The following is a 15,151-nucleotide window of genomic DNA, read 5'->3' as shown; positions in this document are numbered from 1 at the left end:
CCAGAAGATTTCAGTCCTGTTAGCAGCCAACAGTGCTCGGGAAGAGGAATAAAACTTACAGATCAACGTTACCCAGAACTAAGGCCAAGCACAGAGGAAGGACCTGGACACCCACCCAGAGAGACCCCCACGCCTTCAGAATTGTGGACCTTCCAGCAGGACGTGCTTCATGTTGAAGGGAACGGGACAAGGGACGGGCATGGCTGCAGTGCTCCTCTCGGCAGAATGAGAACGAGCCTTCAGTGCTCAGCCCATGCTCAGCCTTTAGCTCAGCCAAGGCAACTCTTCTCTGGCTTGTAAGTGAGGCATGTGACTACAACCGATGTCCTGGTTTCATCTCAAGATGTCGATGACTGATCTGGCATTCCGAGAGCTATTATTGTGAACCTACAGCTCAGACCTAAAAAAACAGGCTGAAGTCACTTGAGGATGCACTGGCATGTTTGAAAGCAAGATTGGCCCATCCTAAAGAAATACAGGATTCAGCTAAGCAGCACCCTTTCTTGGATTTCAGGAAAGGAAGCGGGAAACAGCACGTGATGAAGGCTCACATCTTTCAGAAGGTTCTCCAGCTTTAAAACACTACGCAGAAGTTTGACATGAGAGCGGTTCAACGGCAAAATGACTCCTATGCTCCATTTGGTTCCCTCTTAAATTATTCTTGGGCTGATCTCAAAATAGACCAGTGAGTTTCTAAGAAATGTTGAGGGTTTGGTGGGGCGGAGAAAAATGTGCTGTTTTAGAACCTGAATGGATGCCGCATTCTTCGTGGGGGCTCCTTGAATTGGGACTGCACATGAAGAGAGATGCTTCCGTTATAATTTTATTAATGAAAACAAGACTTGGAGCTTTGACAACGCAACCCAACAGCAACACGAAAAGCTCCTTAATATCTGTTTCCTGAAAGCTTGGGGCAACCACAGGGATTTATAATTATTTTTCTGATGCATTGGGTCCCAGCATCTGTTGAAAGGCAGAAACCCAACCTTAGAAATGGGAACAGATTAAGCAAATTAAATGTGCTTATGCGCATTTTCTTAACTGCCATAATTTATAGGCCCAGGACTGAATGCCTTGGCAGAGTAAACAGTCCTAAGTAATTGCCACTCAACACCTCCACACAGCCTGTAAAATAAGTTAATTAGATATATAAAACTCTCATGATGATCAATTAGAAGAACAACACATGGCAAGGACTTATTAGTGGGTAGAGTAGGGAAGCCTTGCGTTGTCTGGCCCTGGTGTTCGAAGCAACTGTATGTATTAGGCGGGATGCAAAATATGGGCCTGGTTACAGAAGGTGCCTGTGATCCTTGGAGTCACAGCGTGGAGACCTGCCTCCTTCATCTCCTCCTTTCCACAGCTGGAAGGCAGTTGCCCAACCTGGCCTGCAGTGTTCCTCCTTTCGGTACATCTTGGTCCCCCTTAGATCCCTGCTGGTTCTCTGCCTTTCTCCGGAGGGTGCATCTGCTGCCGGTCCCTCACCTGGCACCTGGCTCCGTGGTCCTTGGCCTGCTGCCTCGTATTTCTGCTGCTGCAGCAGCAGCAGCAGCAGCAGCCACCTCTAGCAGAACCAGAACGGCCGCCCACCTTCCAAGACAGATGAACCCAAACTGAACAGGGGAGAGGCTGTGACCAAACAGATCTCCCTTTGCGAAGCCACCTGCCCATGATGCCCCAGCCTCTAGTTTTCGCATGAAGCCTCTTTCCACACCATCCGACTCTCCTCTCCAACTTATCCTTCTCACCCCAGCCGTGTCTTCTGGGTAACCTGTGGGCAACTCTGTGAGTGCAGGGCCGCACCACTCCTCCTGTCAGCCCATCACAGCCACCTCCTCAAACGTTACCGAACAGAAATAAAAGCCAATACCCTGCCCTCAGTAGTTAGGAGGACACGCTTGTGAAGGCCTGGACTAAGGCTTTCAGCGACAGAAAACATCTGGATCAGATGCACAGAGCGCAGGCTGTTACAGAAATCAATATACAGGACTCTACCCCCTCCTGTGGGAAGGTCCCTGATCACCACTGGAACAGGGGGGGACGGTCAGCTGCTATTCCAGCACAGCATTAGCGAGGTGCCAGAAACGTCGTTGTGACTTGGCAGAGGGAAGCCACCAGCGAGACAGAGCAGCGGGATAGGAAGAGATTTAAAAGAAATCTCCCATTTAGAAGAAATGTGAAACAGGAAGACTGTCCAAATACAGGCTGCACTCCTGCTCTGATGAGCTCATTCCTGAACTGGGTCAAAGGGTTCATCCGCACGGACAGGTCCACCAAACAACAGCGGATAAAACGGATTTCATTTAGTGGATGGATTAAAAATACAATGAGTAAGTACTATTATCAGGATTCTTTTCTTCGCCTGTGCCTGCTAAGATCACAATTAGGCTGTCTACTATTTTTCTAGACCAGCTACTAACAGACCAGCTGAAACCAGGGGGTGGCATCTTTGTGGGAAACATGCGGCTTCGCGTGTAAGTCTCAGGGGGCAGGCATTGGGATTTTATTTTTATTTTATTTAGCACATTTTTTCACCGCCCATCTCAAACACGACTCTGGGCAGCTATGGATGGTTCTTCTCATCCTGGAGAACCTCTTGGAGTAGACAGTTTTAGGCACGACAAAGAGACTCTTACATTTCTTCAAGAATAAAGCAAGCAAGCAAGCTCCTTCAAAGTCACCACAGTACTACTCTCTCTGCCCTTATGCCGTTCCCTTTTAGGCTGATCAAAAACTGGTCTCTCTCACATCCTGCAATGTTGAAGATGGCCTCTTCTACACTGAAACAACAGGAGCCTACCATCAACGCATCAGGAAACAGCAGAGTGCCTCACATTTTGAACTGTCCTTAGGAGCATTAAACACTGAGCCTAAATCAATGCAGTAAGTTTTGCCTTTCCTAAAGCAAAAGGGCAATTTTCCAAGTTTTAAGATTCATTCCTGCTGCTGTCCCTCGAGCTCAGACCAGCTCGGGAACGTTGGGATGGGCTTGCCTTTGTTTCCTTCTTTGCCCCCCCCCCAACAGGGAACCCCAGCAGTGAACTGGCCCAGCTATTTCTGGTTTTGAATCTCATCCGAACAGACAACGAACTTGACGGGCACCCAGGCCTGACCAGAGCGTGCTCATCGGGTCTCTTGAAGCCATCAGTCCAACAGGCTAATCTCAAGGTCTTAAATTTGATTCAAGTATCACACGAAAAATTGCATTGGCAGATTGTGGAGGGAAACACCAAGAGAGGGAATCTAAAGGTGGATGGAGTCAGATTTCAAGAAGAGTCTGACAGCTGTGAGTTTCCAAGGTAGAGTTCCACAAGACCTTCAGAGGTCAGCGTCATTTCAGTGAACTTACCGAGCCCGAATTGTTCTCTACAGTCTAGCACAGCGTTTCTCAACCTTGGCCACTTGAAGCTGTGTGGACTTCAAGTCCCAGAATTCCCCAGCCAGCACAGTCCACCTATCTTCAAGTGGCGAAGGTTGAGAAACGCTGGCCCAGCAGCAGCTTCTGACCCTGATCAGGTCTGGCCAGACCAGCAGCCCTCGGAAGAGCACTGAGCTCCTACAGCATTCCGTCTTTTGCTGACATGTTGTGTGCTTGAGGGCTGCCTGGGGATGTCTGCTAGACCAAGGGCAGGAATGGTGGAACCGATTGCCAGCCTGGCCTTGTTGCTGGGCCCTGGAGCATGGGCTCTGCTTCTTGCTGGGCATCCCCTTGGTCCTCTTCCTAACCCCATTGTGACAAGAGAACTGGCCATCCAGTCTGGAAATGGTCTATTGGGTGTTCTCCCACCTTTCAAGCCGCCAGGTAGAAAGGGAACCCTGTTTTCTTGCAGCTACTGCACATTTGCAGGCCTCTTCATCCAAGGAACCATCCTTCAGTTCTGAGCCCACCGAAAACACACCAGCTTCCCAGGTGCCTTTTCCTGCTCTTTCTTGGAAGGGAAACTCCATAAAGTACATCCTACAAGCACCTCGGGGGGAGCCGCATTGGCTTTGCAGGGGAGGCCTCGCGTGCCACTCGGGGGCCTGTACAAGATCTGCATCTCTGATAGTGCCTGTGCAGGCCCAGAAGCTGTTCCCCGGCTCACGCGGCTCACCTGTAGAAACTAAAGAGCAGCCCGCTCTCTCTGAGGTGCGCGTGGGCCCATAAGCAGCTCGCTAGCCGTCCCTTTTGCCCACCATGAAAGGGACTACAAAGTAGAGGCACGAGGGAGGCCTTGACCCTTTCCTCAGCACAATAATGAGACTGACTACAGGTTAATCTAATCTGAACCGCCACACTTTGCGCCAGCATTCCTAACCCACTTCTTTCCAAGGGTGCCAGCCTACAACAGGGTGCAAAAAGTATAGCGTGGAGGCCACGCGTAGCCTGCCAGAATCCTCTTTTCTGCCGTCAGAGTACGCAGCTTCAAACAATCATTTTATTTTTACATCTTGATGGGTTCTAAGATGTGAAATGAGCGCTTTGGAGCCTGCAGGTGTTTGATGCACCCGTTTGATCCCTCCCAAACATGGCTCTGGCCCCACGTGGTCCTCAATATACCAAGCAAAACCTTGTGCAGCCTTGGACGCCTACCCCAGCCTGAAATTCCCACAGTCCCTGATCCATATGCAGACCCTTCACTTTCACAGCGCCAGGAGGGCGCTGGGTCCACCACCTCACCAAGCAGCGGCTCTGGCAAAGGACCGATCACGGGCAGCTCCCGGATTACATTCCACCACAATCCTGCCCCTTTTTATTTTAGTCAGAGATGAGCGGCCGCAACTGTATTTCTCTGCTACGCTAATTAAAATTGAGAGTGCATCCCCAAGGGCTATTTTTCAAAAGCTCTCTCGAGCAACGATCTTTTGGCACAACCCATCCGTTTTAGCTGTGCAGAAATGCCTGGGCCTTTTGGGGAAGGCATGACGCTCCGCAGCTTATCTGGTCACCCACGTGTGTGCAGGCTTGGTGGAGGCCCAGCCCCCCCCCCCCGTGCCTTCCTGGGAGGAGCTGTTGCGAAGCGCAGCTCCTGCAGGCCGTCCAGCAACCCAGCTCCATCGAGCCAAAGCACGCTGCCCTAATTTATTCCATTAGTCCCCAGCCGATATAAATCATGGTAGCGGCTAATATTAGTTCTAAAATCCCTCTCCCTCTTTTATTTGCGTCAGCTCAGCCTGGAAAAACAGGTGAGGAGGAATCGAGGCTCGGCCTCCAATATTAAAATGATTCGGCTGCCTTTGCGGCCCTGCCAGTCCGTCTCCTTCTGCCGCCTGCATCTACGTACTTCAGCTAGCCGAGAAACGTCCCCCTCCAGGCCCTCCAGACTGTCCTCTGATGATAGGCAAGCTGGCTAACACGTCAGCCAAGGGCTACGCCCGGTGCCCGAGCACTGCCGGCACCACCTGCCTGGCGGCTGCCGGGCTCCCATCTCCACTCCCAGGCGAAGAGGCCCCCCGTTGTGTTGCCGCAGCCACCAGCTTGCGGCCTGTCACTCAGCTCAGGCTGGCAATGGGCTGGAGGGCTTGCGTTTTGGGTGATTTATCGTGGCAGGCTGCAAGGTCAGGAGGAGACCACCCGTTCAACCGCTGGTTGGGCAAACGCAGGAAAAGCCCATCTAGGGGGAGGGAGGGGGTGAGGCTTCGCCCAGAAGCTGAGCTGGGGCTCAGCCGCAGAGAAGGGGCGTCTCGGGCGCCACTGGAGGAAGCCAGGGAGGGAGGGAGTCCGGCCTTTAGGGAGGACTGCCTTGCGGTGAGGGGCAGCAAAACGAAGACCATTTGAGACAAACCGCAGACAGTTATGCAGAGCTGCTCGGAGATGGACTCAGGCTTGGTGGTCCCTACGGAGAGGACTGCACCATGCCCTGGGGTCAAGCTGCTGGCCTAGAAACCGGGAGCTGGGAGTTCTAGTCCCGCCTGAGGCACGAAAGCCGGCTGGGGGACTTGGGGCCAGTCCCTCTCTCTCAGCCCAGCCCACCTCACAGGGTTGCTGTTGTGGGGGAAATAGGAGGCAGGAGGATTAGGTACGTTCACCCCCTTGAGTTAGATATAAAAAAGGCAGGATAAAATAACAACATCATCACCATCTCAGAAGAGTCTGAGCTGGTCCCCAGGACGTGGACAGGGTCCTCAGGGCTGTAAGTGGGGCTGCTCATGTATTAGATCCACGTTCTTCTAGATCAGGGTTTCTCAACCGTAGCAACTTTAAGGTGTGTGGACTTCAACTCCCAGAATTCCCCAGCCAGGCTGTGCTGCTGTGATTTTTTAATGCTTATTGTTTATCTAGCTTTGTTTTTGATCCCATGTTACCTTCCAGAATTGCATTTTGCAAGCTGAGCAGTCATACAAACAAGCTTTGCCCAAACACTCTACCCAGATTTGAGGTATGTAAACGCAGCAGATGATCCACTGGTTGAGAACCCAGCGCTGATTCTACTGTCTGGAAAATGATGAAACATTTGGAGAGAAGGGGTGATTGTAGGCCTGAGAGTGGACCATGGGCCCCAGAAGCCATGCAGTTTCTGACTAACCCTGCCGAATATACGCAAGGGAACATTTGTCCAATTCTGACATCTCAAGGTGGAACGCAGGATTCAATCTCCCATCACACAGTGGGGGGGGGGGGATTCTGCCTGGCTCAAAACGCCTTAGACCCAGTAAGATCTGGAGAGCGCAGTCTTAACCTGTGCTCTCCAGATCTTCTTGCACGGCCACTCCCATCAGCCCATAAAGAGATTTCAGACCAGCCTTTCTCAACCTTTTCACCCTGGAAGAATCCGTGGAATAATATTCAGGTCACAGGAAGCCCCTGCATAAAAATCACAAAAAAATACGAAAACCTCGCAATACAATTAATTTCTAACCTTCACAACCCATGTTTTGCGACATTTACAACAACAGCAAAGCAGCAGGACAGCAGCTAAGTTGCAACACATAAAAATTCCCACCACTATGAGCTCTAGCACCGTGCAGAGCATGAGGTTAAAAAAAAGCAAACGTTAACTTTTTTCAGTCACAATCTCTCCCAGAACCCCAGCTGAGAAAGGCTATTTTAGAACAACTGAAATTGTCCCTTTCTCCGTTACTATCTTAGGATATATTTAATTATATATTTGAACACTGTAAGCCACCTAGAGTCTTCTGGAGTGCATGGCCCTAATAAATTTTAAAAAATCAATCAATCAATCAATCAATCAATCAATCAATCAATCAATCAATCAATCAATCGTGTTAAGATCACCGAGGGCCTGATTATGTCTGTTAGCCAGCCATCTTTCACTCACAAACAGGTAAGACAGAACCTTCAGAAGGCTGGAGCTGTAGGTTTTCAGCCCGTACCACCGTTAAACTTATTCCGTCTCCTAGCACTGAACAGGAGAGGGAAATGGTGGAGCCGCCAACAGACACTGCACAGGCTCGGGGGAAGAGTCATGCTAGTGACCGTGTGCTTCAGAGAGTGACAGCTGTCAGAACAAGGTGCGGGAAAGCACTGCTAAGGCTTCAACTGAGCCATTATTCTAAATGGGGGGTGGGGGACTCTGCAAACACGAAGTGTCAACTGAAACCCTCGTGCAATAAATATTCTTCTTGGACACAAACATGGACTTGCAAGACAGTTTGAAATCCCTGGACTACCTCTTCAGTGCTCCTTCATACCCCACCGATACTCAGAAAACACACACCGTGTCCCGCACGTGGTGCCTACGGCCGGATCATCGCTTCTGGTTGATATAAAAAGACTTCAGAGGCTGGGCTTAATAGCCAACGGCTCTGGCCGCCCCCCCGGCACATACCGAGCTTCTCTGGCTCATCGGGGGTTGTTCCGGCAATGCAGCTGCTCTCCAGCCCATAGGTGGGGTCCACCTTCCCAGAGACCCGGGCTGCCTCTTGCACCTTCTTGATGTGAGCCTCAACCAGCTCCAGGGGTACTTCCTCTCGGACTCGGGAGAATTCCTCTGTCAAAGAATCAGAGATGAATCTGAACGACTGGGACTCCGCGGAAGGATTTTCAACAGTCAAGATAAATGGCAGAAGGCCACAAACTGGGAGACCCAGGAAGGAGGCCTGAGGCTGAAACAGCCTGGATGAACAGATCAGCTTTGATCCAACCTTCCAAATGCCGGGATCTTTCCATGCAGCTTTTAACTGTGCATTTGTGAGCGTTCACGCAGTGCAACGGGAGGGGATTTCCAAGGACAGGCAGAAACCCTCCTCGAACAGACTTGTAAGGTGGTGGCACCATACCTAAGGCTGCTTTGGCTGCCGCTGAAGCCACCCGGGGGTCCACGACCGATGCCAGGAACGCCACAGTGCTCATCACGGGATTTCCAGACTGACTGAAAGGGACTGGCTGGTAAGCCAAAGGGCCCAGGGAGGCATCGGAGTTCTCCAGGTACGGGTCCTCAATGGGAAGTCTCAGGAAATGGAGGATGCACTCGTCCTGGGTTCGGCTCCCCACATGCTCAGAGACTTTATTCCAGTCATCCTTGTACATCTCCAAAGCCTGAGAGAGAGGAAAACATGCTTTTAAGGAGAGAACCACACGGACACCAGCACCCCATCCATGCCAGCATCTTCATACATTTGCTACTGCGAATAAGAAGAGCAGAAGTGACTAGTTCGTCAGATAAATCAAAAACAGTGTTCAGCCTGGTCGAGACTGGATCTAGGTGTTAGGAATTCTAACGCAACACAACCACTCTTTTTCACAAACAGCACATTTACGGCTTTCCCTTTTATGGGGAATAAAAAGCGGCGACAATTATACACAGAAAGCACACACTGAAGAGCTGAGCAATGTGAATTCCGGAACAGCGAATGCAAGGTTGATGTAATAAAAGCCGCTGCAAAGGAAGTTACGTGCGCCAGAGCAATGGCAAAGGTTGGGTTCCAGAGGGAGCTTGGGGTTTTTCCTGAAGATCGGCCGGGGGTGGGGAGCTTGGCTGAGGCCTTGGTTGCAGCCTGGAATAGGCGGGTGACTGGGGCCTTGGATGGGAGGGGGAGGGGGAGGGGGAGGGGGACGAAGCAGGAACAGCATACTGCGAAGAGTCAACAGCAGAGCCCTCCTGTCCTGTTGCCAAGAAAACAGGATGAACGTCTCCACGCAGTCACCAGAGGCTAAACTTGACTTGAGGATGCCTTTACCTTGCTTTTAACTCAATTTTGAAAGAGGACGCTTTTCCTTCTCCAGAGCAGGCCGAGAAGTATTCGCCATTCTGGCTGCTGCTAACTTGACTCACCCATTAGCCCCCACCCTCCGTTTCCAGCCCCACAACCGATGGTATCACTGTTTGCCCCTCCCTCCCTCCCTCCCTGTCTTTGGGCTGCATTCAAGGCTCCTTCCCTTGCAATGCCCTTTTGCTTCCTTGAAGAAAGTGCCCACCCTTGTTTTCTCCTTGCTTCGTGATACCCAGGCTGGGGTGGGATCACTCTGAGCATAATTGCCCATGCATAGCTGCCTCTTATCGAAAACGTAGCCTGTATTCTTCTTTTTGGACTGAAACAAACCAGGTTCTTTGGATTATCTCTCCCCCTGCCCCCCAAATCGTTAAGTCCAGCTCCATTCACTGGGAGGAGAATGCGAAAGATTTAAATTTGATCTCAGCCTCGCAAGTCCAGTGTCTGGTGTGGGGAAGAACTAAGTATTTGACGCATTTATCCATTTTGTGCACACACCCAGCCCACGTCACGGATGGCAACCAACAACTTAACCTTCCACTTGGCATGGAAAAGATCTTACTTCTACGCTCCCCCGCGCCCCTGCTTTCCAGGCAGGCTGGACATCCATTTCTGGTCCTTCCCAGCTGGCATGGACAGCAAGATGTGGAGGAAAGAGCGAAGCTACTGAGGGGGTTAGACCCAAGCAACAGGAAAGGAAGAGTACCCCAAAGTCAAGGAGTTCATCATTGAGTTCCCCTCTGGACCGCAGCACAACTCACAAACACAGCCAGAACAGGAGTGAACTGAAAAAGCTTGCACAAAAACAACTGCTGAGAGTTCAGTGGATCGCCCGGCCTTTCTGTCCCGTCCCGAAGGTCACCTTGATCATTCCACCCTGAAAACTCTGAGCTCTTAATCCAAGCAGAAGACGCAGCCACAGGCCCAGGTGTCTGGATTACAGGCAAAAACTATGGCAACTGGAACAATTAGCACATCTGCACGCTTTCAGTAATTGGCGTGCATTCGCGAGATGTATTTAGGGCCCTTGGAATATGCATTCTTTCTTAGGGAGGAGGTGTCTTTTCACATTATCCGGGCTTTCCATCAAACCTATCCTCAATTCAGGTTCGCCGATCAGATGCAAATGCTGGCAGAATACAGTTGCCAAGGAGGTGAGAAGTGTCGTGCCAAATCCGTTTTTCCTTTTGTGAGTTAAATACGAAGGGACAAGTTATCACGTTGCAGGGTTCGACTCTGTGCAGCGTGTGAGCGGCTACCCTGCAGGGAAGACTTTCCTGAAAACCGCTCTCTCTTGTACTCCCTGCGCTAGGGTTGACCCAGGTCAACTTTGATTTCTGTGCATTCTTGGCACATCCTTATGTCCTGCATACCGTTCAGCTGGTCACTATAAATTTGAATTTTCTCTGTATTCTGAGGGTTTCCAATGGCTCTATTTAGAAATGGGAGAGTTAAACACAAATTTAAATCCTTCTTAGAGTTTTATCTCTAGGTTCAAAGCATAAGGAAAGCACCGAATAGTTTATTGGTTGCCTTTGGTGGCACAGAACCCTGGTTTGTAATTTGATGGATGGATTAGCAGGGAGGAAGCTGCCTTGTCATCTTGCATAGTAACCGTTCAATTTTAACACAGTACTACAACGTACTGCTTCCTCCTCTTATTTCTGCAAGATCAGCTGACACCTCTGGGCTGGTAATAAACCACATTAACACATTTTAAAAAAATCACTGCACTATCCTAATCACAATCTTAACAATGAATATAACACACAGATACATAAATGTTTAACAATCAGATGCTGACACGTGCTTTAAATAATATCCTAGGTACTATGTTCCTCTCCTGATAATCAAAGCAGCGTTAACCTCTCTATCTTGAGGTGTGATCACCATTTTCCAGGCAATCAAAATCTTATCGCTGAGCGGTATTTCCACCTCTATCGCAGACCACAGACGCACTATTTCCAAGACAAATTGCACACACACACACACACACACCTTTCTGCCAATAACCTCACTCGGTGTACCAATTACAGGAGGAGTTTTTACAGAAATACGTCATGACGCTGCACCTCACATAGTGAGCAAAGACTGCAGTGCAGAGTCACTTCTGCATGACAAGAATGAAATGGGCTACCCAGAGGTACCCAGAATGGTGCAGTCCACAGATTTGGGGCACGGTCCTTGCAAACACAGGCCTTGTCTATTTCCATCATCGGCAAATGGGAAAGGCTGTGTCTGGCGCAGGCAACTGATCACCGAGACCAGGGGCTGCTATCGCAGAACCAGGGACTGAGTTCGCTAAGCAAGCAGGAGTGCTTCAGTGTAACGTATCATGTTCGAAGAGCCAGTTCAGTAAGTGCCAGTTATAAAGACAACCCACACCACAGCACAGAGATTTATCACATCAGGCGGAGCTCAAGGGGTTTCAGGTTTATTTTTTGCTTTCTTGAAGACATTTCTAAATGACTATCTGAAGACCAAACACATGGCTTAGCATTTCTTATTCTGCCGTTTTGGCAAATGAATTGCCTGTTCGCCTAAAGATGATGGGGGAGGAGGTAGCGTGAAATTCAGGTGGGTTTAGATTTGAGCCTCTGAAACTCCAGAGACTAAATTTAAGAAAGAAAAGGTTTATTTCAAAAAAACTGAAGGGAAAATACAACATAATGAGTGCACAGTCCATGTTTAACCTACTGCCTTACCCAACCCAAGTTGCCTAACCGTGGCAACTTGAAGATGTGTGCACTTCAACGCCCAGAATTCCCCAGCCAGCATGGCTGGCTGGGGAATTCTGGGCGTTGAAGTCCATACATCTTCAAGCTGTCAAGGTTGAGGAACGCTGCTTTAGATACTGCCTGCTGAAGGACACGGGAGCCTCATCTCTCCTAGATGCTACCTCCTGAATTACTTTACTCCTCTGCAGAGATCAAAAGGGCAGGAACTCCTTATTGTTCAGACTGAAATTATTTGCGCACGGTCAGAGATTAAGCACTCCCCAATTCCGGTTAACAGAACCATTTATTTGCTCCAGGGACCCCGGCAGCCTTTAGCACTGACTTGTCCCCAGAAACACGCGTGGAGTAACCTCAATCGAAACCATTTTTAAAAAGGCCCTCCCCGGTCCATGGAAACCCACTTTGCCAGATGCTATGGAAGCAGATGTTCTGAAAGGGACGGAGGCAGGACCGGAGAGCGAAGGGTCTGGACAGTGATCCAGGACCCCCTGGCAGCCTTCTCAGTGTGAAAGGGCCAGGACTGGCAGCATTAATTCACTTGGAGCCCTCTGTGGACAGGCACAAGACCCAGCCTAAGGGAGCTGCTATCTAGCTTTTCTTAACAGGGTGAACCCAAAGAAGCTTCCCTCAATCTCTCCTTAGGGGTGCCCAGATGGCGGTGGAACTCACTTATTTGAGAGACCGCTTGATTTTCAGGTGTAACACGACTTCCTCAGAGGAAATTTCCTCCCGTGGAGAGAACCGAACGCATTCTGGCTCTCTTCCCAAAACGGGAAGGAGGTGTGTTTCATTTGCAGGAGGGATCGCGGCCATAAAGGAGAGAGACGCCTGCCACTTAGGAGGAAGTTTATAGCCCATCTAGACGGAATATCAAAACTCAGAGGCCTCATTCTGACAACAAAGGCATGTATTATCAAAGCCTCCTCTTCCCTGGCTGTAATGTAGGGCTGTGACAGGTGGGCCATCTGAAAGGCTGGACGAAGGAAGATCGATGCCTTTGATTTGTGGTGCTGCGAAAGCCACGGAGAAGACCTTGGACTACAAGAAGAACAAATCACGCCACACAGATGAAGACTAGCTTGCTCGCTGGAGCACCTGGATACTTGGCCGTGGGAGAGGAAGGCGGAGGTCACTGGAGAAGGCTCGATGCTTGGAAAAACTGAAGGCAGTAAAAAACCTGGAGAAATGGTACCTGGGCTGGCCCAGAGGCGGCCAGAAGCAGCCGGACAGCAACCTCACCCCCGTAACTTCACTGCATTATAGACACCTACACACACGCACACGCTCAGCCTACGTTTTCTTGATAGCCAGACAATTTGACAGGGTGTGTGTCGCACTCAAACAGAAAAAAGCTGCTCCATCAGAGACCACCGGCTCCCATTGCCCGACTGCTAATACAGCTTGGAGATTCAAACGTTACACTCAGCAAGCTCCCCCACGCATATGAACACAGGGATCTTGCAACAGCGACATACAAAAAAATGTGGCCCACTTAGTCAAACAGCACAGATGGCGCTTACTAGCAGCCCCATCCTGAACAGTCAAAGCAAAACAAAACCACAAGGGTCGTAATACTGCAGAGGTGCTCAGAAGCTGCATCCTGGCGCAGGGAGAAATTCGGCCTTTTTAAAAAAAAAACAAGAGACCTGTTTCGACTCTCAGGATCCTGACCAAGGTGACAAGATTCATTCAGAAGCTCCTGCCAGAGTCGGGAACTGCAGAAACATCTGTAGGTGCCCAGAAACCACTAAGCACACTTTTTTCCCCTGACGACTTAAGGTCAACTACTATTTTAATGCTCTTTTTCAAGACCCTGAGACAGAAGGGCAGCAAGATTGCAGTTCATCTCATTAACAGGGAAAAGCAGATAATCTGAGGAAAACGTCAGGGAGAGGTTCCACCAAGCCCTTTTGGGGAAAGGCTCCGCTAAGAAGCAGTATTTTCATTTCACAGCCAAGCTGGAGAATACGTTGACTTGGGGCACTCTGCGGTTGCTGCATGATCCTCTCCAAAGGGCTAGTTGCAAACAACATTCAGAAAACACAGCAATCTCTTTTCTCAAATTGTCATTTTACAAATCTTAAGCAGAAGCTTCTGCTGCTCACAGGAGGGGGAAACGGGCAGCTTTTTATCACTGGCCTGGATCCTGAAATCACTTCTCACGTAAGCCTGTCAAACCATGGGTGGAGATTCCTCTCCAAGACAGCCCCATCTGAAATGGGGTTGGTCTCTGGTCAGGGCTGCCTGAGTTTGCAGCCACTGCCTCAAAGATGCTCACCTGCAGCCAGCTTTGGTAGCTTCTCAGACAGTGCAAATACGTATGTGTTATTTTTAGTAGCCTAAGCAGCATTCCAGCAATGGAGTTGCCACTGAATTTTAGTGTTTTTTTAAAGGTCTGCTGGATTTCATGGATTTTATATCAGATACACCTCGTCTTCCTGATTTTCAGCTTGTGGCTTTTAGTCTATTTCTTGGTTTAAATTGGACTTCCACAAACCAACACCTTCCCGAGGGGATGGGATCACGGTGCTCTTAATTTTGTATTCACGGTTGCGGTGGAATTCTGGGAATTGCAATCCCAACATCGTTAGAAGCTGCCAAAATGGGGCATTTGTACCAGGCAGAGCACAGGGCAGCCATCGTTTTAGGGAATGGACTGAATAAACCCAGTATTACACGGGCCTTCATTTGTTACCGTAAGAGAAAGCCAGGAACCTTGACCACAGAAAAGAAGTTTCCATATGGCAAAGAAGCTAAGCTTTATGTGCCAGTATTTACAGCTTCCTCTAACAGCCAGTGACATTCTAGAGCACTGCAGACCTCATCAGAGGCTCACCTTGGCAAGTGTAGGACTGGGAGACTTTGATTCACTCCGTAAGTGCCTTTCCCAGCAAAGTCAAATATAAATGTGACACATCCTAGCTGTCACAGCCACAGACAAACATGATACGATGTTTGAAGTGCATTTAGGAGGTTTGTGTTCACTTGGGAAGGACCACTATCGGCAACCACAAAACTCAGTCTCTCTGTTCTCCCACTAACACAGACACAGGTTAACCCAAGGTACCTCAGCATTTAAAATGAACTTGACAGCCCCTGAATTTTCACATCACAGCCAGCTTCCCTCTTCCCAAAATCACAACCTTTACATTTTTATTTTACCTCCAGCAGAAGCAGAGTCTCTTGTTCTGTCCATTCTCGCCCAGCACTAGCACTTTTGCTCTGGAAGAAAAATTTTAAAATGTTTACAGATCTACCTA

At 49.5% G+C, this 15,151-nt stretch overlaps 1 protein-coding gene across 3 annotated transcripts in view; it reads right to left on the bottom strand.

Moving 5' to 3' along the window:
- SMARCC1 (SWI/SNF related, matrix associated, actin dependent regulator of chromatin subfamily c member 1) overlaps positions 1-15,151 on the bottom strand; it is an 84,291-nt gene that overhangs the window by 23,271 nt on the left and 45,869 nt on the right. For all 3 annotated transcript variants that reach the window (XM_063303212.1, XM_063303213.1, XM_063303214.1), the window contains 3 exons: positions 15,054-15,113; positions 8,221-8,479; positions 7,770-7,931 (listed from right to left, as the gene is read on the bottom strand). In XM_063303212.1, the coding sequence (XP_063159282.1) occupies positions 7,770-7,931; positions 8,221-8,479; positions 15,054-15,113 (481 nt within the window). The remainder of the gene's footprint in view (positions 1-7,769; positions 7,932-8,220; positions 8,480-15,053; positions 15,114-15,151) is intronic.

Source organism: Candoia aspera, chromosome 4, assembly GCF_035149785.1.
Source record: "Candoia aspera isolate rCanAsp1 chromosome 4, rCanAsp1.hap2, whole genome shotgun sequence".
Lineage (NCBI taxonomy): Eukaryota > Metazoa > Chordata > Lepidosauria > Squamata > Boidae > Candoia > Candoia aspera.
The sequence above is the reverse complement of the archived record's forward strand: the minus strand, read 5'-3'. Positions and strand labels throughout refer to the sequence as shown.